This window comes from Melanaphis sacchari, unplaced genomic scaffold (assembly GCF_002803265.2).
Source record: "Melanaphis sacchari strain LSU unplaced genomic scaffold, SCAv2.0 Contig23_pilon_pilon, whole genome shotgun sequence".
Lineage (NCBI taxonomy): Eukaryota > Metazoa > Arthropoda > Insecta > Hemiptera > Aphididae > Melanaphis > Melanaphis sacchari.
In genome coordinates, this window is record NW_020271114.1 from 1,549,936 (window position 1) to 1,577,806 (window position 27,871).

The 27,871-nt window shown below is 26.1% G+C and overlaps 1 protein-coding gene across 2 annotated transcripts; it reads left to right on the plus strand.

The window, feature by feature from the left end:
* The first annotated feature begins 4,772 nt into the window (after positions 1-4,772).
* Positions 4,773-27,847, plus strand: LOC112594547 (putative extracellular sulfatase Sulf-1 homolog). 2 transcript variants are annotated; one of them, XM_025339366.1, is made up of 15 exons: positions 4,773-5,071; positions 17,084-17,490; positions 22,822-23,064; positions 23,216-23,367; positions 23,435-23,604; positions 24,195-24,345; positions 24,420-24,595; positions 24,675-24,913; positions 24,972-25,107; positions 25,178-25,312; positions 25,379-25,801; positions 25,888-26,028; positions 26,111-26,295; positions 27,330-27,629; positions 27,702-27,847. In XM_025339366.1, exons 2-15 carry the CDS (start codon positions 17,205-17,207, stop codon positions 27,770-27,772), a joined length of 2,808 nt encoding a protein of 935 aa, XP_025195151.1. In that variant the 5' UTR covers positions 4,773-5,071; positions 17,084-17,204; the 3' UTR covers positions 27,773-27,847. The 2 variants fall into 2 exon arrangements, with proteins under 2 accessions (XP_025195151.1, XP_025195152.1); XM_025339367.1 differs by lacking the exon at positions 4,773-5,071 and adding an exon at positions 16,372-17,016.
* Positions 27,848-27,871: the final 24 nt, after the last annotated feature.

The following is a 27,871-nucleotide window of genomic DNA, read 5'->3' on the forward strand; positions in this document are numbered from 1 at the left end:
CCCCTAAGCACAATGACGAAGAATGCCTTAACATATCCTGTCGGGATCGATATATATAAGTATAATATATATTATATATATATAAATATAAAAATACACACGCACACATGTATACATATACCTATGTGTATTATATAATACACACACACGCGGCACAGTATATATTATTATTATGTGTAGCAAAGCCGCGTCTGCAGGCGGCCGTTTCGTGCCAGCCTCAATACAATACCCCAAATTGGAATTTTGAAGACATAAAAGACATTCCCCGATGAATGAATAACGCATATTTGATGACAGTTTTCAAATACTCCAGAACAGCATCGCTTGCATGTAACTACATAATATAGTATACATATTTCTTATATATACCTACTTGCTCTCCTTGGACACACACAGTGGCAAAATTCTAATAAGTTTCAACGTTCAGATTGACCCAAATATAGAACTGAAAAATAGAATCACGATTTTTCATATTTTATTATAATCTATATAGAATATTATAAATACGTATCTTATAACTACGCATTGCTATTTTGTATTACGTATAATACCTAAATGGCTATGCAAGATACTGTTTTGTCGTTTTATTATTATTATTATTATTATCATTAAATATATAATCATTAATTTTTTTTTCAGGATAAGTCTTTGTATCCAGGTCACTGGCTGACAACTATTTAACAGACGTGGGCATTACATTTTTTTTTTAATACCCATGGTATTAATTTTATATATGCATTATCTATACAAAAACATTACGATAAATTATGTATACAAATTTGGTTTACGATTTGAATACTTGTACTTATACCTATTACCTATAGTATATTTGACATTTAGACATGCCATCTGATGCTGGTAGATTTTTGTCATCCATATACCTAATATTATGCCATTATTATGTTTAACATATAAATAATGCTAAATTATGCTTTATATAAACCTAGCACTACAAGTACCAATAAATTATTATTCACTAATAATTTACCTATTGAATAACACTTGTTGTCTAAATTGTAATATTTTTTAATATTAAACGGCGATTTAAATTTACTCATATGGCATATGCACAAAATTATAATAATACGTAATATAAAAATATATTATTTATTTTACTTGTAGGTACGCGTTAGCCTTCAGTCGCTGCATACCTAGACAATTTCTTGTGTAATGGTTGACGGAAAGATGAATTTGATGTATGATAATAAATATTCATAATATACTATTATTTATTTAAATTATATTGAACAATATTCCTCATCACATTACTTCAATTAATTTTTCTATGGAAACCTATGCAATTTTTTTGGACTTACGGGCGTAGCTTTTTGTGTATAAATCTTAATAATAAAGTTATTATACATATGATATAATATAAGGACAGACAAGAAAGCATAAACCTGTTTGATCCTCCATGTACTACCGACCAATTACCGTGGTAATCTTCACTAAGGCAATTGATGACTGTCCATATTCGTGATGGATAACCGCAATTCCAGATTTTTGTTTTAGTTGTCACCGAATTATTTTTTCTCCACGTCCATTGCGATGCGCCATCAAACTATCAATCAAGCTGTTTTCACATCGCAAGCGCATTTAAATATTTTTATGCAGTGCGACGAAATTACGTCAAATAAATTTATCTTTTAAATATAATAATCTTAGAATTTATGCCGGTAAATGATAGCATACCATCATAGCAGTACGTGCCGGAATACTGTTAAATCCATGTATTCATATGCCCATATAAATAATAACTATTAATTAATATGATAATGATATATTTTATTTATTACCTATTATTATTAGCGTTATAGATAATCTAGGCCTTTTGCTCTCTGCAATGAATATAAATTATTATATAATACATTAATTGTATTTAATATTATCATTATGTTTAAAAATATTTTGAATAATTATCTAAATAACATTTTGCCTAGCTCCGATCATCGGCAATCGGCATACCTATCGAACGACGAACATCGACATTGAATTATATCATAATTGTATCAAATGATTCAAATGCTATAGAAATAAAATAAAATACAAAGATATTTTATGGTATCAATAATATCATTATGAAATTATAAAATTTGAAAATTTGATAAAAATTAAACCTTTTGAAAAACATGCAAGTGGGTATCTTGTTAAAACACCAATATTTAACATATTTTTAAAATAAAGAACTATATACTATTGTCTATTAATGTATGTTTTTAAATTATAGGTACTTTTGTGGTATTAAACAGTAATTTTGTGTAATTTGGCACTTCTGAATAACGCATAATGTATAATTCAAGTAGGTATCTACAATAATCTTCTAATCGCCAATAACCGGTACATCGATATTCGGATATTAAATAGTATATAGGTACCGAAAAAGCTTTAAATTCTTTGATTATTATACCTAATTAGAGGAAAATAAAAGCTTATATTCAATAGATAAATAATATATGCTTAACGGATGAAGTATAAATTATAATAATATGTATAAATATCAATTTAATCACTAAAACACCTGTACCACGGCAAGTTTTATTTATGACTTTGTAAAATAACTTTACCATTTTTCAGTATCTTGTTTATTGTTATTTATTATGAATTTTTTTTTAAATTAAAAATATAAATTTTTTAAAACGAAACTACCATACTCGTACTTATCAACCGTAAATGAGTTGTATAGTCATGTTTTAGTTATTATTGATTTAGAATTATAGAATGCGGTTTGTCCATCATGCTATACTGCTACAGTCATAATTATACAAGTTTAAAGTTACACATATAATATTAGTTTTAAATTTGAACTATCAAAGTTAATATGATTGAACTTGTATCTTTTAGTTGATTTGTTTATTTTAATAGGGTACTTACAGTCGAGAACACAATCGGGATATTCAATTTAATTTGTCAATGAGACTGTAAACGCGCTCCCGGTAATGAAAAAGGTAAAAATTAAAAATAGGACTAGCTCAGGATATCGTCAGTTTTTCTTTTAATTTTTTTTATAGGTACCTTTATTATGTATACCAGTATATCTGATGCTTGAATACCTACCTAATTATATATATCTTTTACTAATTACTATACATTTATTATCACCGCTTCGAATGTATATCCTATACATTAAAATTCGTACCGATCTCACTGTGTTATTGGTTTACTTCGTATACTTTATTCTATGATTACTAGTATAGTATACTTAGTCACCTATAGTGATTTTAACATTTTTTTTTTTTTAACATTACTGTCAGTGCAAGAAATAAATCAATGTTGCGCTTAATGTCAACATTTTGTGTATACTAATATTTTATGTATTACACTATAACCTCGTTTTATTTTATAAGTTACAATATATAATTTAGACATGATTACTGATTATTATAATTCTCTATATACTACAATCATAATATATTAGAACATACGTCTATCCATTTACTACCCATATAACATGGTAATATAGTACATCTCATCTGTAACCGACATACTCAACGCTATTACTAAAGCAGTAACATACCTATTCTATATTATTTAGTATTATTATATAGGCATTATGATATCAGTGGCAGTACCTATGCGTATATTAAGGTACATTTGCATTGTATGTACTTATAAGATTTTTTTATACATCCTATTGGCTATTTCTATATTCGGGAATATATAATATACCTACTGACTATTACATTATAAATTATAATTTTTAAGCATATTTCTGCGTATATTTATTTTTATAAAAATCAATTTAAAAACGCTAACGGTTGTTTATATAATTTTTTTTTAAACATGTCATCCAACGCGTATACATGTTGCTTGTTAGGTAGTTAGGTATGTATATAAAGACGCCCAAATGTCTACCGTTTCGGCCTTAAAAGGATCATTTTCTACATAACAATAAGTCGCATTCCAAAAAGGTAAAGTGCCCTAAAAAAATTCTATGATTTTTATTTTTTACTCTTATTTGTTCTCTGAATTTGGTTTTGCTGCACCTATTTCCATGGCACGTATTACACGTCATGGTCATAATATATTACATACATACAAATGTCCGTTATTTGCCTTCATGTATTATTATAATAATGAGTAAGTACTACACTTAATTCCGCAACTATTGTATTTTATTTTACAATGAAATCGTCCGGAACCTTCGTCTCATATATATAACCTACGTATATATTTATGATTGGCATATTTATTATACTGTTTATTGTAAATAGGTAGGTGCATAAAATAATGTATGATAAATAAAACGGAATATTGTATGGATCAGAACTTGTCACTGATGCACTGTGGAACTAGGAACCTAAAAAAGAGATGTGCATCATACTATTCATATCTACTTATATAAATACAGTCAGCATATATTATATTATGGTATATTATCTTAACGCGAAACATACTCATATAGATAATATTAGACCGTATATAGAATATAGATAAATACCGCATATACCTTATATACCTTTAAGCTATACATGGATAAAATATTTTTCGTTGTTACCTACGCGTTATGTACTATGTAAAGAATCGTTTAGAATAATATTCACCGCGTGCGTACATTCCTACAGCGGTGTTCACGATGATGATAGTAATAATAATAATAATAATAATAATAATAATAATAATAAATATTTTATGAAAAAAATCATCCACCTCCTTGTGTGTAACGTAATATCGGGCGACGACGACGTGCGGTAAGCCGGTAAAACGTATTATATATATATATATATTTTTTTTTTTACCAGTCTGGTGCAGCTGCTGTGACGCCGTCATTGCCGCCGCGCCGCTGCCGACATCGTCGGCCGCCGTTTCTCTTTAATTGTTATCATCGGCTTGCCGCGCCCAGTCCGTTCAATCAACAAATGATAACGCGAAATTTAAACACAATTTGTTATTTTAAATTTTACGCGCAACGTTTAATGTTGAGACAGCGCTTTAATCGCCTTTCAGCGTTCCGAGAAATTCTATAGATCAAATCGGAATGATAAAATGACGGCAGTTTTTACACGGTGCGTTTCGCACTCGCGCAGTGTGTGGTGTTACAATATTATAGTTTAATTCGCAACGGATTTACCAAGTGAGTACATACACACAGGCACATCTAACTATAATAATACTTGAATTTTAAATTACGAATGACATTACGTTTTGTACATTTAAGACTTAAGTAGGTACCTATATGGAATACATTTTTGTTCCTATCAGATTTTTTTATCTAGAATATAGGTAGCTATACACTATTGTTAAATCTTGCACCTATACTTATTTGTATTTATGTACGACAAAAAGTATGAATACTATGCCGCGTATTGCTGTAAATTGTTATTATTAAACATTTTTTATAAACTGATACACAAAACGGTACCTAGTAGGGTATAATGTGTTTATATTATAGAAATATAATTTTTTTATATAACAGCACATTATACAATACCATTAACTTCATTAAAAAATATACTAACATATAAACATATTAAACTTATAGAAAACTCATAACATATACATATACATATACCTACCTAATTGATTGCTTTTGAATATTTATTATTGTTAGGTATAAACAATAATTTTAATATAGTTGTATAATGCACACATTATGTATATTTTTTTATTTATCATACACATATATATGAATTGCAAAATAATAATTTTATATTTTTTAATGGTTTTACATTATTACTTACAGACTCTTAAATTATAGAAAATTACAGTTATTTTAAATGAAATAAACGCGCTTTTATATCTATTTATATAAAATATTTTAATAGTTTACTTAATACCTATATACATAAAAGGTAACTTTAGTCAGTTAACTAAAAACTAAATCAAGGGATTTAATTTAATTTTAATACAATCAGTTAAGTCTCTATTCTGTTTATTAGTTTTAAAGTGTTTATTGAAATCACAAACAATTTTAGAACACACACACACACACACACACACACACACACACACACACACACATATATATATATATATATATATGATTATAGTTTAGAGTTATTTTTATTAGAATTAATTATTTCCATATTATATAAAATAGTAATGATATTATGAAAAATAAGACGATTCCTAACTCTGGATAAAGATAAGTGAGACTACAAGTATTTTATAAAACAGTTCTATTTTAATACCAGAAAGGTTTTAAGGGAATTTCTCTTAGTATAATATCAATAAATGTCACAAAAAGAACAAAAATAAAATATTATTTTGCTAATGAACTAAATATTATATTGAAATTAATTATTGATTAATGTCTTCTACCTAGATATGTATAATGTTTATACTTTTTACTGGTTGATATTTTTTAAAATTTACTTGTTGTAGTATGAGCTACTTATATTTTAAATCTTGTTTAACAATTTTTTTTTGTTTTCCATGACGCTTTTAAAAATTACAAACCAATCCATTAATTTTTCCATCAGAAATATTACTGAAATTAAAAATAAGTTAAATGAAGTTTTTAATTTAAAAAATACACACTGTTAAATCAATACATTCATTAATCATTACTATATAATACTATTGTCTATTATTATTATTATATAATTAATAATATAATTGATAAATCTTATTACAATTAATTTTTTAAATCAATAAGTTGCCTCTTTTTTCCTAGATTCATCTATACCAATCATTTTTAAAGTAATAATTACATATTTAATTTGACATTTTAAGTATTAAGTAAAATTAATACTTCATATAGGAAAGAAAAAAACTGAAATTGTGACGTATTTTTTTTTTTATTTTTTTGATATTTTCTCTTTTTTCTTACCAAATAACATTATGAATTATAGTGTGAAAGTATCAAGTACTGTAAATTTCATATATATAACTACATCATACTTATTGAGACATTTGTGTTAGTATTTTTTTATTTTATGAGAATGTAAAGTAAAAAAAAAAAAAATATATGTACCATCTCAATTCGTAATAAATACTCATTTTTTTTATGTATTTTAAATTCATTTGTCTGCCCTTGACAAAGTGTCAACCGTAGGTCATCGATATCCCGGACGACAGTTATTTTGATTCCCGTGTCTGTTTACTGGTCACGAAGTCTGCAAAATTGATGTTTTCTTTTTCTCATGCGACTCTTCCGGTGGATAGTCGGGAGCATTAGGTAACCATCTGTTCTCGGTTTTTGGGACCATTTTTCTTTTATTACATGTTAAACACAGCATGATACTACGAGTAGGTACTGAAAAAAAAACAAGGATTATATTAGACCCCAAAGTGAGAGAGAAAAAAAGTAGACTAGATTACATGTGGCTATTGTTGTGGGGCAACACAACAAGCAGGTATAAGATTGCAGGACGTTTGGACTGCAGACATTTCGGTGCCTACTGACCGTTTTATAATATTGTACCCTCTATTCAGTAAGTCTTATACAAATGTCTATATGTATTGTGTATACTACGTGGTTTATTTTCTTCAATGAATGTTTCGAAGGGTTTTCGAAATCGTGATAGTTATTTACCCACACTTAACTTAAATAAATATAAAACCTTCAAAAATCAATTATTACGATATATATATTTTTTAATTTCAAGATGTTGTGTTGAAATAAACTAAGCATATCCTTTTGATGAATAATTACATTTGTATTCTAAAATGATACGGGGTCCACGATTATTTTAAAAATTACAAAAACACATCATTTATAATTATATAGCAATATAAAACTTAAATGTTGTGCTAATAAAAAAATATGTCATATAATACTGGTTAAAAATGAAATATTAGTATAGACAGATTTCTAATATTATAATCAGGACTCGGGACTTAAAGTATTTGCTTATTTTTATGGATTGACTTAAAATGTAGCAGAGTGGTATGAAAAAGTATGTAATGTAACAACACGTTCAATTATGAAATTAGAAAGTGCTTTTTTTGGCTTTTTTCAACGATTTTTCAAAAAAATGCTTATTTTCAGTTTTTCTGATTATTTTTGCTTTTTTGACCTGTTTTTCTACTTTTTATGGTTTTTTCCTGCAATTTTTTTTATGATAAAATAAACAATAATAAGGCAAAACGTCTCGAAAGTGAAGTTTGATTTTTTAAATATAAAAATTTAATTATTTTTTTGATTTTTTAGTTGGAAAGTTTTCCTAATCATTTTTTTCGATATATTTTATAATCTTTATATAAATTATTTTTAGCACAGTTACAAATTATGTCTAGTACCTACTTTATCATGTAAAAAGAAAGTTTTTTTTTTATTAAATATTTTTGCTTAAATTTAAGTTTTTTAAATACTTATTTGAATGTTAATAATGATGTTTTTAAGCGCTTATTTTAATGATTTTAAGTGCTATAAGTTTCGAACCCTAATTATAATATACTAGCTGACCCGACAAACGTTGTTCTACCATATAAATTATTTCTAATGAATATTTTGGCAGTCTATTAAAAAAAAAAAAACTAAGTTATTGTAAATGTGTTGGGATATGGTATACTAGGATATGACTGAAAGAGGAATGGAGTACTGGGAACGATAATGGCCCATTAAAAAAATCATTAAAAAATTGATAGAAAACGTTACAGATTTTGAATTGTAAGTTCCGAGGAGAAGATGCAATACTACCACGAATCCATGGGCATCCTCAGACATTTTTCTAAGGGGGGAGGAAAATTGATTTAAAAAATAAATAAAGGTTTTTTTTTACATATTTTGTTTATAGTACATTATTATTTTTCGTCAAGTATAACAAATTTAAAATTCTAGGGGGGGCAAGTGCCCCGTCTTGTCCCCCCTGGGGAGGCCCATGTACGAATTCCTATTATTATCACAGATGTCCCGATTGAATTTAAACGGATTCAATTTCTAATTAAATTAATATTTGCAATAATAATCAATAAGTCTCAAGGCCAAACGATGTCTGTGGTTTAGATTTGGGCACACCATTTTTTTCACACGAACAATTATACGTGGCATGTTCTCGCGTGAGTAAACCATCCAATTAGTTTGTGTTGGCTAAAGATGGACTCACCAAAAATATCGTATATCATCGTATATTGTGCTAAGAGACTAATTATGTTTTTTATTTAATTTTCATATGTTGTAAGAGATTTAATTTGAAATTTATTAGTTACGATAATAATAGTATATTGAATTCAAAAAATGAATATCGGGCCCATACTCGAATACTAGACGAAGGAATGAATTAGATGTAAATGCTCAATGTACTTGTTTGTATTGTCAGTCATTTGCTCTGCGTGTATAAACTATAAAAATTGACGCGCTTTTAAACGTCTTTGTTGATTTTGTTTAGCTTATGCCTCACGCAATTGTGTCGTGTTCACACGCGTATCTCCATTATCCAGTGTTCTTCCATCTCTATTGGCTGTAGTTTTAGTCGTTCGACGGGCCAAATCAGATCCTTTGCGTTTTGTTGGCATTGTTTATTGTACAAAACACACAAATCCATCAGAATAAAGTACTTAATGTTGTACTAAATCGATTTATATACACAGAAAGAATTAAGCTATTCTGTTAGTTGAGTTAAACTATATAATATTTGTATATTGTTATTGGAAATTGACCATAAGTAGTATCCTTGGTTGCGCATTATTAATTATTTTCAACCAGCAAAAAAATAAATAATTATGATTTTACACTTGAAATTACACCTAGGGGTATGGAAAATAGTTAACATCATTTTCTCAGACCTACTGAATGAACATTTTCGCATCAAACGTTTTCTGTTGTAACACGAGATTTTTATGTATTAAATATATAAATGTATAATGTAAAGGAATAATTTTATGTTGCCAACATCTTGGCTAGAGCCTGATTATCTGTTTTTTAGCCTTGAATCTTAGCCTTATACAAATTTAAGCACTAACCGGGAAATCTGTTGAACCAATTTTGCTTTTATTATTTTTATAATAAAGTGTTTTACATCAGGGGTTAGAATAATATATTGAAATACATATTTTATAAATACCTAATCGTGTGATAAGGTATTAGTACTCCTATATATTTCACATCAAACATTTCTGTCAATGTCAGAAAAAATATTTCATTTCAACATTCAATACTAATATACTTGTAATTTAAAATTCACCACGTAATATTAAAAAGAATATACCTGCGTTGTCAGTTTTTTCTTACTATAGTTTAAATTTCAATTCCTGGTAATTTAGCATTGTCCTACAACTGACCTATAGTGAACCAAGTTCATGTTTTACTCTATATCTAATTACATATTAACGTAAATCGTAATCAACCGTCTTTATACCATATTTACAGGACGATTTATTATGAATGCTTATTCCCATTTTTACTTTCAGAATCTATTAAAATTCTAGTTTTTGGAACTTTTGAAAATAAGCAATATTAGTAGATAAGTTATAAATTAATTAAATATACTGACTATACTTAGTTTTTTTTATAAAGCAATATAAGCTTTTTTTAAATAAAAACTACCCTTTTTCTGCTTCTTAAGTGTTAATCTAAAGTATTTTTTGAAAATTTTAACCGATAAATATTTTATAATTTGTAAAAATTGTCAAGTACAGTAAATTTATATTCAATTATATAACAATGTTATATTTACTACTTATGGTTTGATTGTTTGTTGGTACTATTCAGATTGGCCATGAAACCTAAATTAATAAATTTGGTATCTATTTGAACCAGAACTTAACAAAAACTATTTTTTAATTTTCTTAGGAGCTTAAGCCGGAACTGGTACTAATATTTGTTGGAATAGAATTATTTGATTCCAATATGATTTAAGTAATAATAATTGGTTTATTGAAAATCCATGTATGTATGTATTTAAAGCGCTAAATACATTCATGGATTTATAATTTTTTATTTCTATTATCTATAAAAGTTCTAGAAAACAATAATATTTACATGCGCAGTTATCGAAAATATTTTATATATTATAAATTATTATTCAGTTGTTTGTTAATCATTGATTCATCGTAATAATTATCATCCTATAGTTTCTTTATAGTTTAGAAAATAACTAATAAAATTATAACTAAAACTTACTGTGATAAATATGTACTTGTAAAGTTGTCATTAGATTGAAAATTAGACTAATAAATAATATTATATACTTCTATTTTAGTTATAAATTACATAGTGTATATGTTTTACAATTTATGAAAATAATATAGCGTATTATACTAAAACATTTGGAAATATTTATTAATTTTAATTCATGTAGGTATATAAAAACAATATAACATAAGTATTAAATTAAGTACTTATTTACCAAAATTATGATTTTTATATTATAATTTTTATTTGAATCTCAATATATTGCACAATTTTCGTTATAAATTTTAATAATTTTAACTTTTAGCTTTTATGATTGAATTTTACATCTTTTAAAGAAAGGAAATAAACTCATAGCAATAGGGTAAGGTTATAAACGAACTAGGAACTGTATAAAATGGGTTCTAATTAGTATCAATTAATTTCTAGTGATTATCCATAGCAATATCCTTTTCAATCAAAGAAAATTATGCACCTATTGTTCATATATTCAGTAAACAAGCAAGTAACATTAGTATATTAATAATTACAAACATAGTCACTTGGCCATATACACTAGTATCTTTCAAAAATCTAGACTATTAATTAAATAAAATTATTTTTGATAGAGATAATTGAGTATTTGAAAGTATAAAACTACAATGCATTGTTATCGCAACTTTTTACAACGCGTAATCAAGATTTTCAAAAATTTGTTTTGGATATTTTTAAAGAAATAATTAATTTACTTAAGTTCCTTCAATCTCATAAAAACAACTATGATTTGATTTTATAATTTTATATATTAAGTTCATACTTACTTACTTATTTTATTTTTCTAGTTTTAAAAAATAATATACTTCTATATACTGGTATTTACCGGAAATCTTTGTTCTGTTGTTTTAAGAACCAGAATCGAAACCGGTACCGATTTTTTTTTTCAAAAATTTGTTCTTAGTTGAAACCAAAACTGAAAAAAATCATGAGGATTAAGTAAAGTTATTCACGAAAATATTCATTTTGTACTCTTTTTTTTTTTATTTTTTACAGTGCCTTCTAATGTATACAAATTAGAACTTTAAAAGTTGTATTTAAGTTATAAATTATAAGTTTATGACTTAACTTATAATTTAACAAGTTTATTTAATGATAAGTCTAGGTTATGTCTACAATATTGGTACTTATATTTCTATTTCAAAACCATTTATCTAGGTACATAAATAATGAATAAGTAAATTTTAAGGAAAAATTCTGATCTGAAATATTTAATAATCATATCTAGATATGTAAAAAAAAAAAAAAATATTTACATAAATAATAATTATCTATTTATTTATTCTCAAGTGATAATTTCCTGTAAATACTACAAAATATAGTTGAACAAATTTCATACTTAATTCACATCGGGTTTACAACATTTTATCCCATCTCTAGATTATTTGGTACGTTGGAAATATATTATAAATTATATTATGTCATATGTTTGCATGTATGATAGACAGATAACCACCACTTCCAATTCTCTTAAACAAAGAGTTATTTATGGAAAAGTACATGACTTAAAATCTTAACCTTCGATTTGGTATACATATTAAGCGATTAAGCCGTCAATGATCAATCATCTGTTATAGTTATTTATTCAAGTTGATAAAAGGATTTGTACATACTATCTTTAATTTTCTATTATCTACTTAAAAATATAAATACATTTGTAAAAAGTTAGACTTGTAGACACCGTGTTTAAAAAAATGTGTATATACATAGTAACATAAAAATATTAAAAATATTAAAAATATACATATTATATTTAATCAAGACTATTACTAACTGCGAAGATAGATTATTTTAACAAAAACCGGTATAGTTACCTGTACTGTAATAAATACAAAAATACTCTTGACAATTTATATTATTTAATTTTTTTTTAATCATAATAGTTCATTATAACAATTTAACATATATTTATTTTACTTCAATACAGTTTTTTAAGCAGGTCACTTTTCAAAATATTTGTTTATCATATGTTTTTTAAGCTGCATATTTTAATATATCATAGAAATCAGTTCATTTCTGTTTTTATTAATTCTTTTTAAATTTAAATAAAAAATTACTGTCGTATATTTGGAAGCTACTTTTCTTTTAAGCCATTTATACTTTAATATGTTTAAAATAAAAAGATTTAAAAATTAATATTCCAATTTACATGTTTACAACGATATTGGGATTATATTAATATGTATTTAATAATTAGGTATTTATAATATTTATATGATCCGTCCTATTTTTAATAATTGGCAATATATTATAATAAAGTGTGTATATATTATATATTTTTTTTTTTTTTTTTGTAGTTAGCCGATAAAATATTATACTAGTCTTGGTTCTTAATTTTTAACTGGTCTGGTTTGAAGTATGTATAGCAAAGGTGCAGTTTGGACCTGTTTTATAAATTTTGGCTTGAATATCTTATAACTCGATTTTGTACTACTCATTTAAAATTTTATCCTCACGATATGTATTATTTATTTAACGTAATCATTAGTTCTTTATGTAAGCAATTGTTTGTTTAATTTTTTATTTTTTAAAAACAAGTTTGCTGACTTTTATCACAATACATTTGATTGTTATAAACGATGATTCATCAGAATAATATCTACTAACCAAATAATAATATTGAAGAATAAATGCATGTGTGTGCATCATATTTGTAATTATAATTAGCCTTCTAATTGGCATAACATGTTTATACATACTCAACAAACTTTTAATACATTTATATAACTATCTAGTAGGTATCGCATTTTTATAATTTAGTTTCACTCCCAACAGCTGTGTAATGTATTACATATTATGTTATTAATATTTATATCTTTATTATATCCACTAACTAATAACTACAAAGTTTGCCAAGTTAAAATAATTGTATTCATGTATCTAGTATACCTGTGCTTAATGTATTTCATTCTTAATTTAATGCACTATACCTTGCAACTTTAATTTTCTTATATTATAAAGTATATTAAATACTTTAATATCATAAATAGTAATTTTCATTCTCACTGTGAATATGTGTGCAGTGTATACAATTTTTAAACACATTATATCACTTATAAATTTTTGATTTTTTCATTGTAGCTTGTAGAATAAGAATACTATAGACTTTTGTATAATATGATTCATAGCTCATAATAATTTTACTGGATTATATTAGCGTATTTATTGCAGTGCTTCTTGTGTAGCTTGCTGGTGTTACATTACATAGTCAATGTGTATATTAATAATATATTACATTCATTATTATACGTATAGAAGGTACCTATTCAATTTTCACAGTTTTCTAATCTTGACAAAAACCAGTTATTTCTTTGTTTTGTATTTGTGATTTTAATAGATATTAATATCATTTAATATACTATATAATATTTATATTATTTCATAATTAAAAGTTTTCAAAAAGATATTGAAATAAATATAAATCTAATATGTACCATTTAAAATTAAATTTTATATTTACATTTAATATAAATTACAAACACATAAATCAACACGTATACTGTAATGTCAATTTTTCAAATTTCCATAATAGGTAAACATATGATTCCTAATATTGAGGAAATTATATCTTATTATATATATTATTATATTAGTACGCATTATTTATACCTTAGGAATTATTTTTATCCAATTAGTACAATTGAAAAGATATTCATGTATCTCCCTTCTGCGACCATTGAAATAATTAAATCATTTAATAACAAAGAATTGTATAGATGATATTTAAACATAACTTTATGAAATAATGTATCTATAGCGTGTTGAGTACATATTGCATATTAATGAGTATGGGTGTCGACTTGTTAATTAAAAATATTTTACCAACTTATAGTATTTAACTCAATGATTTTAGTAAATAATCTGTGATGTGATAACTGTAAACATTTTTTTAGTATCGTTTATACTATCACGACATCATGATAAGTTTATTAAATTACGTGAAAAATGAAAATAGATAAAAAGAGAAAGAAAATTAACTACGTAATTTTTGCACACATTTTATTAAACATAATAGGTGTTTTCATATACTTTTATCATAATTCATTATTAAATAATATTTTATTTGAAAAGTTTTTTATTTTTATTTTTTTTTTTTTATTAAAAATAATTAATACAACGTATACAGTAGTCAGTAAGCATATGTGCGATATAGAATAAAAGCATTATTGCGGTTGCGTGATTACTTATAAGTGACGCTGAACTTGGGATTGTAGGTTAGACCATTAAGTGGATTAAATTAGAAGATCACGAAATTATTTTCTTTAAAATCTATGGCGAGTATTTCAAGGAAATGAAAGAATTATTTTAATTGTTAGGCGTTAGCCAATTGTGTTAATCAATGGGTTGTGGTGGTATATTCTAATCTAATAAAGAAACGTTAATAAAAGATTACTGCTTTTCCTCAATAGTTTTAATTTTAATATCTTTCTGTATGATCAGATTATATATAAAAGGAGAGCACTTATAATTTTGCGATGTGTGGTAATTTTGAATGCTTGAATTTTGTTTAAATTTTAATTTCTTTGTCAAAGTTGAATCACATACGTCCATATTGGCATTAGTAGCGTTTTATATACTGGTAGTATAGTTTTTAAAGTAGAGTATTTGTTCTTTAAGAGTAAGATTTTTAGTGAGCGAGAATGAGTGTTAAAAATTAATTATCTTGTCTTAACATGATTTTATCAAGGTTGAAACATAAATATTTAACAGTGAAAGAAAAGATACCGAGGTAGATATTTACAGTGATATTAGAACAAAGTCCATACCTTAATTCGAAGGTCGTATAAACGAATTTATTGTGATTTAATTTAATTAACTACTTTACATAACTTTAAAAAAAGTGTACTTGAATGAGGTAAATGGTATTGTAAATTGACCGAGACAATTAATATTTGATAATTGTAAAAATAATTTATGAATAATAAATGTAAGTTTAAAAGTTATCAGTATAATACTTGGAATTTAATATATATATATACATAAAGATTCATTTTTATTATTACAGCGAGTGACTAAACGTAATATGAATATTTAAGTAGTCATTCGTGGTTTAATTCATTTCGATCTAAATACGATGTTATTATTTTATTGTTAATTAAAATAATATTATTTTTATCTTTAAAGCATAATCAATTCCGTTTATTTAGTTTTAACTTCAATGTTTTAGATTTTATCCTTTACAAGGATAACGTAACAGTACCTATAATGACTTGTGAAAATAACAAAAAAGAGGTAAAGGTACTGAATACTTATTTAAACACTATATAGTTATTAGTTATTACATTCAAAAAATAAATTTTACTTCTCATCGTAGTTCAGATTACCGTGTTTTGTTGATAGCTACCTCTCATCGCTCAGAATCTAAATGTAACCACTGCTATGAACATGTTTTTGTTTATTTACATACAAAATCGAGAAATTTTCGTCACACCAAGAAAGTCAGTGATCGCCATGATTTATTGCAAACGCGATTGTCTTGGACTTAACGAATACCGATTTGTCATAATAAGTGCTTAATTATTATAGAATCTACTCCTCGCACACCGGTGAATCAATTAGGTAACAGGTATTATTAAAGGTAATGATTGCAATTTCCGTTCGGTATCGGAAGTACGTGTAGAAAAACGTATAGAAGCATGTTGGGTACAGACGAGGAATGAGGATGAGAAGAAGTAAAACAGAAGTCCAGCCGTCGCGACCGGAAGGCCGTTGACCTGAATGTGTAAACAGTGGACGGTGCGTTAATTTGCGCCGCGACATGCGGTAACACTGTGCCGTTGGCAGTACCCGCGACTTGGTTCTTCGCGCTAACATGAGACGAAGTTCATTCTCGCTTCGTGCGCCAAACGCTAATTGAGTTGACCCAGTGAGGAGAGTACGTCGCAGTCCGTATCCCGATTCTCGATCACTTCGTCGGTCGCATCTCACCGCATCCCTCGCCGGAGGGACGACAAACCCACCGGACCGCGATAGTACAATAATAGATATTTTTAAGGATTTATTTTAATAAATCGCGATTTCTTTTATTCCTGTGCGCAGGTGATGTATTCGGTCCGCGGCCAAGACGACCGGTCCGTCATCGGCTGTTGTTGAACAACCGTCTGCACCCGTTCAGAAGAAAGGGTGGTGATTGGCAGTGTCACGACAATAACATCGTTATATGGACATCGCCCGGAGCAGCGGCGGCATCGTCCGTGGACTGTCGCCGTGGTGCCGGTGTCTATGGTGGCTGACGGTTGTCTCGTGGTGCGCGGCGCAAGTTCTGGACCAGGACCCGTTCATGCAGCGAGACAACGCGGTGTTCTCGCGCCGGCGAGTGCATAAGTTCCGCAAAACCCAGCAGCACCACCAGTACCGCCAGCACGCTGAAAACACCGGAAACAGCGACCGGATGAGGAGGCCCAACATCGTGCTAATCTTGACCGACGATCAAGACGCGGAACTAGGTAAGCGGCATTTCCCTATTTATTTTGTTATTCGGTGTTATTATAAAGTTATATCATTTATGTATTGGGTATAAAAAAAATTATATAGTTGCTTACGCTCTCGTGGCAACCCATGTTTTATTAATACACCATCAGAATTCTCTAATTTATATAATACATATAAATACAATTTAATGTTTTCTCGCTTAAATGTACAAGTTATCTCTATTGAATTCTTTTGAAAATGTTCATAATGTTTCTATTCAAACGCTAATATTCGAGTATTATATAATATTATATGTTACATACCTGTGACTTGATTTATTAATGCTGATATGATTAACATTTAACTTTAAAATTGTTTAAAATTATTCAAATAATGAATTATCTTAATCTTATACTTATAAGTTATATAAATAATATAGTGATTATTTAACTAATATCATAACTCCATCTGAAAACACACAGACAATAGCTGTTAAACTGTCATTTAAAAAAAATATGTATGTAAATACTAGCATATAGTTATAGCTGGTATGCTTTATTGGTCGATGCAACTAATTTTAGTTTTAGAAAATTATTTTACATAATCACAATACATATATTTCGTAAATATTTTTTTCCTTTGGTATCTATTTAGATATGTGACAAATTGTTTAAAACATACTGTCCATTTAATAATATTAATTAGTTATAATTGTTTATGTCATAACTTTAAAATGTATACAACAAATAATCGTATTATATTTGTATACTTAAGTTGAATTAGCATTTAATTTTTCTATCTACTTAAGAATAGGTAAGGTTCTGAATATCTCTAATTTATTATAGCTTTTTTAATTGATAAATATCCCAATTATTAACCGCGAAAACATTATATTCAAAAAGAACCAAGTATTAATAAATACAATAAATAATAAAAAAAATTTAAAAAATTGAATTTAATCAAAAATAAATAAATAAAAGATTATTGACAAGTATCATAACATAACTTAGATGATATCTCAAACAAAAAACTAATAAGGGTTAAAAGGTAGATTTTAAAAAGTAAAATTAATTAATTTTTATTGGCTCTATACAAATTACAAAACTATAAATATAAGTGAAGTTGTGAATAGTTCATAAAGACAAATATTGGTTTTTAATACATTTTAATTTTCTAAACGAGATTGGTTAAATTCAGCGGTGGTGCGCAATTAATATAAATTATTCTTTCTGTGTTATGGGATGTAGATACGATAATTTTCATAATTTTTTTGATAAACGATTGAATATCTTTGCATTTTTAGAGCATAGGTACTATTTTTATAAATACCTAAGAAATTCAAGATTTTTAATTATTTTTTTCAATCAAAATATTTTATTATTTAGTTGAAATCATTAAATTTCAATTTTTTTTTTTTATTTTTTGTGTTAGAATTATTCAAAATGTAAATTTTATATTATACACTATGCAATAGGTATGTATATTTATTTTATTTTTTTCATTTAAGAAAAATTCTATACTTTAGAACTCAAAACGGAAAAAATATATAAAATTAACATAAATAATATACGAATAACTTAATATAATTATTAAATGAATGATATTTTTCTAAAAGATTTGTTTTTCTTTAGTTATTTAATAATATTCTGTGAAGTTAGAAGTTTTAAATTTTTGTGATTTTATGCTTTAAAATAAATATAATGTTTTGAAATATCCATTTTTATAAAATGTTTTACTTGAAATAATTACAATTTATTACTTTAGCTTAAAGTACCAGAGCCTAATTATAAACACGCGATATAAAATTGACCATAACAATTACTTTTTTTACAAAAAAATAAAATATGTATTCAGTAGTTGTTCATGATTTAAATAATATTTCTTGTATAATCACTAACAAAGCGTAATGTTTTTAAATTTTTATACTAAAATAATGTTAAAATATATACAATTTATAATATAATTAAATACATTTAAACAATAGCAATGTTGACTAAAATGTTTGGTAATATGCCAATCCTTTGACGCCTCGTGATTCTATCAGAAAATCATTAAGTATCCATGTGTAATTATAGATTGTTTATTTATACAAAGTTAAAGTATGTAGTAAACACTTGAGACATTTTTATTTTAGAAAATAAGTAAATTTCCAACAAAGTATTCCAAAAGGTTTGAATTTGTTTACACGTATATATTAAATTATATTAACATATATTTTAAATTATTAGACTTTATAATACATTTTTACTATCTACCTATACGTTTTAAAAAAAAAAAAAATTAAAATAAATAATATAGTGTTTCAATGGGTACATAATTAAGTATTATTTTAATTTAAACATATTTAGAAATATTATTTCCAAATATGATTATTAATAATCAATTGATTATTCAATGTATATTCTAAATTTACACTTCATAATTTCATACAAATATTATACATTTTGCTTCGACGATATTATTACTAAATACTAATTTATTTATCAATAATATATTAATATATTATATTTATAATATAAAATAGTTATGTTTCTACCCGTCTGATTGAGGTCAACCAATCAATCAACCTTTCAGTTATAAATTAAAACAATTTATTTAATACGACTTCATATTATTTTTAAATTTTCAAAAATGACTATTGAAATTAAGGATAATTGTTACAATAATATATTTTACAACTAAATGTATTTTAAATAAAAATAACTAAAATTGCGTTAAAAATAAATGTTTTTAGTTAGCAAAATGTTAATATAAAAATAGTTGGAAAGTAAAAATATTAAAGATGATCTAAGAAAAAAAATATACTGTATGTTTGAAAGGAAGGACATTATTTAATAAATAAAAATTAAAACGCTTGACGGGATATAGAGATCTTGAAGCAGGACAGAGTTGTGTTATGATGTTTAATTTGAACATAATAATACTAGTAAGTAATAATAAATTATTTTATTTAAAAAAATGATAATAAATTTAATTCAATAAACCCCGATTTAAATATTATATTATGATATTACTTTCCATTATATTAATTGGGGCAAAATATCTGACTTAAAAAATATAAATATACTGCAAAATCTACTCCGTTGAAAATTATTGTTTCGAGATGAGGAGGAAAAGTAATTGTCCTACATTCAAGCATAAAATTATACCTAAGACACATAATAGTAAATGCACAAAATGGTTAAATTCTTCATTACACAATATAATGATTAAAATTTCTAATGATAGCAAATTAATTAATTACTATGAATTAATCATTAATAATTTATTATACATAGCGATCCAATTATCTAACTCTTAAGGTGAGCAAAATATTAAATTTAATTTTTAATTGGGCCGTTAATTTTAAAATTATTAGTCAACAAAATCTAAGTTCTTACTTCCATTATTTGTTTATTTTTATATTTTTGGTATTAATTCTTTTAATTCCTTATTCATTCAGAGTTAATGGATTAGATACTAGAGCATTCATTACATTTCCAGTATCACTGAATTATTTGTTTTAGATTAGATATACACATTACACTCGTAAGTTATAAGTGTAGAAACAATAACATTTGATAACGCTGTTAGGAATAGGAATACTTACTGTTATATAAATAATAATTTTACTTGAATTATGTTCCATTTTTTTTTCGGATAATATTTTAGCTTTAATATTTACTAGATCAGGAACATACAAATGTTTTGATAAGAAGTCTTTAAAAATTAAATTATTTAACATTTTTTGATCTCAATATTTTTTTATTTATGTACGTCTTCCACTGGGAGCATTAAACCGCTGATTTGACTATCTTTCCGATTTAAATAAATTTTTGTTTTATTTTTGAAATGATTAAAATGTATAAAATGCATAAAATAGTTGAATATTTTTATGACAAGAAAAAAAACAAATTAATGTAATCCAATAGAATTTAAACATACTAGTAGATATATACAAATCATACTTGCTTACTTTTATACATTTTGAAATTCAACACATAATTAGGTACTACAGTCAAAACTTATGCCATTACAAATTACGACCATCAAGTCTAGTATTATTAGTATTACACATAATTTACAATTTATATTAAAATTACGACTTTTTACATAGATATGTGATTTATCGCTGTTTTTATATTAAGTCTAATGTAAGTTAGTGATATTGTTGATATTTTATATATTTTTATTAACTTAGTGGAATTAAATCAGGGCATAGAGAAGTATTATAAATATATAACTATTTTTGAGCATCATGGACCAGCTATGTCCCCCAACCACCGGTCCGCGGACCGACACCGGTCTGCAATAAAAAAAGGGACCGGTTCGTGTTGTATTGGAAAAAATTATATTTCTAAGGTATATTTAATTTTTTTTGTAATTGATACACTGGTATTGTTATATTTTATTTATATTTATATATGCTTTTAAGTTTTTAATAAACTAATACACTAATCTGCAGGCAAAACTAAAAAAATAAAGCATGACTTTTTTTATTTTTTGAACAAAATCCAAAGTAGTCCGTAGTCCTAATTAAAAGCCATTTAGGTTGTCAGTGACAACAAAAAAATTGAGAATCACTGTTATAGACTCTTAAAAAATGAGGTATTATCTAATTAATTAAATTGTTCATGTACCAACGATATCTACCCGTTTATACATGTTCTAATATGTAAAATTAATTTTAGATTATAAAATGAAGATGCAGACATGCAGTTTACAGTTAATTTCTTGTATTTGAAAAACTTTCAATGTTATTTTGTTTATTGTGATATCTGTTGCTAAATAGTTAATAAACTTTTAATTTATAACAACTATTAATTAATTATATTCAATGAAAATAACTTTACTTTAAATTCCAGTGCTTATTTAAAGTCAACGACATGTTGACATGATTATAAAAAGCGTACATTCTTCCACTTTAGTCGGGTTACTGTTTTAGATTACCCACTTTCAAAAATTAATATGCAGTAAAACTATAAAACAATTATGCAATAAGTAATTTGGTATTCTAAAATAAGACAATTAATAATAAAACTAACAGGTCATAACTCCGATCAAAATTGAAATTACTTTAGTAATTATTATAACAATAGACAATATTTAACAATATGTTTCACATATAAATTATATTTATTATTCTAAATATATCGTTTACACTCATAACTTCAATAGTTTGGTTCGTTAGCTAAATTATTTCTATATAATACTTAATAGATCACTTAATAAAGTTATAAATATATATATATTTTTTTTTAATGTTCAAACACAAAACGCAGCATACTGTGTACTGTGCATCTATAAATAATTATGTGCAAAAGTGCATATTTTATGATCCATTAACGTTTCAAGTGATTTATTTTTAAAAAAGTTTATTTTTATAGGATCTTTGGACTACATGGAGAAAACACAAAAATTGCTCAGAGATGAAGGTGTTGAATTCCAGCACGCTTACAGCACTACCCCTATGTGCTGCCCATCTAGAAGCTCATTGCTTACCGGTTTATACACACACAACCACGAAGTGTTCACGAACAATGACAATTGCAGCGGACCAGTATGGCAAAGTATACACGAGTCAAGGACATTTGCCACTTATTTAACCAACGAGGCAGGATATCACACAGGTATTTTTAAGTGCCTCTTGCGTGTAATTATTTTTTTATAAAAAATCAATTCTCGTAATTATAAAATTGTAATTTATAATAAACTGTATTTTTTTTTAATATTCAAAGTGTTGGAGGACAAATCAATAAATTAAAATTGTACTTTATTTAGGATATTTTGGAAAATATTTAAACAAATATAATGGAAGCTACATACCTCCAGGCTGGCGTCAATGGGGAGGACTTATTATGAATTCTAAATATTACAATTATTCAGTGAACTTAAATGGAAAAAAAATTAAACATGGTGACGACTACCATAAGGTAAATATTGTTTATAAGTTATAACTGTTCAGTATAGTTAATCACTTAACTTTTAATCCACTTACAGGATTACTATCCAAATTTGGTCACCAACGACTCGATAAATTTTCTTCGACACACGAAACAGCACCACCCCAATCGTCCATTTATGCTTGTAATGAGTTTCCCGTCACCTCACGGCCCCGAAGACTCTGCACCTCAATACTCTGATATGTTTTTTAACGTGACTTCACACCAGTAAGTCTTAACTAATTCCAAGATTTATGCAAAGTTGTGGGTGGTAACTACTAACTAGTCATCTGCACAATTTATGATAGAAACTGGATCATGTGTGCTAAATACTAAATTAAACCTGTTATTTTAAGTGTCTCTTATCATACGTCTTGCTAAATATATTTTAAACTGTCTAATATAGCAATGTGTTGCTACTAAAAAATAAAGATAATGTTAACAATAGTAAGTCTATTAATAAACCATTTGTTGTTATAATATTCTAGTTAGCATTAGCACTGTTAAAAAAATATAAACAAATAATATTACAAATTACAATAATGTTTAATATTTTTTTGTATAAATTATAAATATTGTACTTATATATTATTGTTTAACCCATTGTGTTAGACAGTTAGGAATACATTTTGTTTGATTATTTCTTTTAGTTATAATTACAAAATACTATCCAGTCATAAAATAAATCAATTTTTAAAAAACTCAAAAATAATTTTCACATATTTATCTTTAGAATATATCTTTTTGCTAGTTTTGTTAGCTTTAATCCTTAAAATCCTTGATTTTGATATTAATTATAAATATTTTATTATTTGCAGCACTCCTACATATGACTATGCTCCTAATCCTGATAAACAGTGGATTTTACAAGCGACTGGACAAATGTTACCGATTCATAAAAAATTCACAAATCTATTAATGACAAAACGATTGCAAACATTGCAAAGTGTAGATGATGCTGTAGCTAGAGTAAGTGAAAATATTAAGTAATTATTACAATTTATTTATTTTTACATTTTTTTTTTTTTTTTATTATTTACCAGGTTTATGGAGAACTGAAGCAATTAGGCGAATTAGAGAATACATATATTATTTATACTTCTGACCATGGTTATCACTTAGGTCAATTTGGTTTAGTAAAAGGTAAATCTTTTCCATTTGAGTTTGATGTGCGTATCCCTATGTTAGTAAGAGGACCTGGTATCGAACCTGGAACAAAGTAAGTGAATAAATAAATAGCATTTATCTATTCATTCATCCTATACTCATATATTAATAATTTAATTTAATTATTTTAGAGTAAATGAAATATTTCTTAACATAGACTTGGCACCTACATTTTTGGACATTGCCGGTGTTAATCCCCCTGCTCATATGGATGGTCGTTCTGCATTCAAACTATTCCATAAACACAAAAAGGGTAATAAAAAATTTGTTGCACACTGGCCTGATACATTTTTGATTGAGAGCAGTGGTCGGAGAGAACATAATAAACATAAAAAAATATCTACTATTTTATCACCATCAATTAACAATGGTAATTTCCTTTAAATTAAAAAAAAAAAATGAATAATAATTAATATTAAAAAAAAAAGATTTTAGTATTGAAGATGATTTGGGAGTTGTTGTTGGTAATAAAGCTAGTGAACTTTTTATATTATGTCAGAGATCAGATTACCAGTCTCCTTGTAAGCCTGGACAAAAATGGCATTGTATTCGTGATGGATTCAGGTAAGTTATTGTATTTTATAAGAAAACTAATAAAGTATTAATTTTTAATATTTATTAATGTGTTTTGTAGATGGCGAAAACATAAATGTAATCTAAAAAACCGTAATCGACTTCTAAATGGACTTAAAAAATGTACTTGCTTTTCTGCTGATGGAAATTTGTACACAAAGCTTGAAATGGATAAGAACAAAAAATATAATTCTAAGTAAATATTTATTGTCTGTAGTGGAAAGTTTTTATTTTAATAATTATTAAATCTATAACTTTTCAGAAATTTAAAAGTGGCCAATTTTAAAGATCGTTTTCGCAGAGACATTATGGTTCCTCTCAGTAATAACATGTCTTCGATTAAGAATGTATTGAACAAACAAATTGATGACTTACGTTCAATGACAGTGGTAAATGACTCTGCTCTAGCTAGCTGTACAGTTACACCTAATGGTGATGTTAAGTGTACAAATATTGTATATAACAATCCAAAAGTTTGGAAATTCAGTCAGAATCGTGTACAAAAACAAATTTCAAATTTGCAAAAAAAATTAGAGAAATTAAAAGAAATACAAAAACACCTTGAAACAAAGCGACCAAATATTGATGACAAAGATGAAGAAGATGACGACACAGACGATGACCTAAATGAAGATGATTCTGATAATTTGCCTACAGATTACTCTCAAACACAATGGAATCTTAGGTCTATAAAATATTAGTTATCTTAATATAAAAGTTTAATTACATTTTTAGCTGACTTTTAAACTTCTTTTACAATATCTTATACAGGATGGTACCTGTAAACAATTATAGCATAAGTCCTGATAGCTTACTAGTGGATGGAGTTGAACCTCATATTCTTAGACATCATGGACATAAATCACAAACTAAAAGTGCTTCTGCAGATACATGTTATTGTGCGCCTTTTATGTAAGCAAATTCAAAAATGTACTCATATAAATTTGTATTACTAGTATTACCCAACTTTAATTTATTGATTTTGATACAAAAGGTTTAGTGATAATGATCCTGCATTAAACAAGGAGGTAAAAAAGCTGCTTAAAGCAGATAGACAAAAGAAAAAAGGACGAAAATTCCGTAAGAAAAATTCTAAGCTAAATAAGGAGTGTATGCTAGAAAAAATGAACTGTTTTAATCATGATAATGATCATTGGCGAACCGCACCATTTTGGACAGGTAATGTTCCTAATTAGCATATGATACATACCTTCATGATAGAAACAGGTTTTGTACTATTTATTCAAAATACTATTGGTTGGTATAGCAAGACAATCATATAAGATTATCTAAGCGATAACTTTTTATTATTACTGATATTTTAATTAACTTACCATCATAAAAATGCCATAATATAATATATATTAGATATATCTACTTTAATTCAAAAATGTGTTTTATAACTTAATAATATTTTGTCATTAATTAAGTGTAGCCGGTAATTGAGAGCTGATTCTTAATAAGACTAATTAGTTAAATAGTTGTTTATAGACATTTATTTGTTAATTGTTATTAATCAATAATGTACCATGATTAGTGATACTTATATATAGTTATAAATAAATACGAATATCTTATGCTATTATGTCAAAGTAATAATAAAAATAAAAGTATCAACTATAGTTGCTAACAATTACAAATTGTATTTAATTTTTTAATTTTAGATTTCACAATAATAATTGCATAACATGTAAAGCTTGGGAGTTTTTGCATTCGGCCAAAATTGTTTTACTTAACTATAAAAACCAAACCAAATACTATCCACATAATATTACTTATATCACTGAATTTGTGTTAGTATCTACAATAACAGTTCCTTCATTGTTTTTAAAAAACGTCGTTTTATCAATATTGTAAATGCATACTTAAGTACATTTTAATTTTAAAACAATAATTAGGCATGGGTTTTTGCGAATTTTAACCTAAACAAACAACATATGTACTACTTAGTGTACTTACTACTTACTATGACTAAAATTTTTTTTTTCTTATTTTTTTTTTTAATATCTAAGTTAAACATTTTTGGAATGAATAAGTAGATACACATTCATCAGTCTAAACTCTAAGCTAAAATAATAATCATATGAACTGAACGAATTGTTTAATGCCTTTATTTAAGAAAACTATACTATCAGAGTAAATAATAAGTTGCTATATTTACCGTATATAAATCTTAAACCATTTCAACGATTTTGTCTGTTTTCTTTCTACAGAGGGACCATTTTGTTTCTGCATGAACGCAAATAACAATACATATTCGTGTCTTCGCACGATTAACGCCACACATAATTTCCTTTATTGTGAATTCGTCACTGGGCTAGTGACTTTTTACAACATGAAAATCGATCCATTCCAACAGCGAAATCGAGCTTATACTTTAGAGCCCAAAGAAAAAGAATGGCTTCGAGATTCGCTTTCAGAAATGGTGCGCTGTAAGGGTTCTGCTCAGTGTGCGATCAGTCCAGTGAAACGTAGAAAAAAACTAGATAGCTTTAATACATTATCTTCTAATGGTAATTATTACTTATATTACCTATACCATACAGTTAAATATGTAAAATTATATGTTATATCTATGTTTACAGACGAAGCAATAACGAGCAAAAAATTGTTGACGGAACAACCGAAAGAAGTGGATATTGCAGTGCGATACTGATAGCATAAATTATTTTATACACATTATAATATTATGTTATAAATTTATACCGAAAATAAGTGTAAAAATGCAGTATTATTAATTTATATGTATCTATAT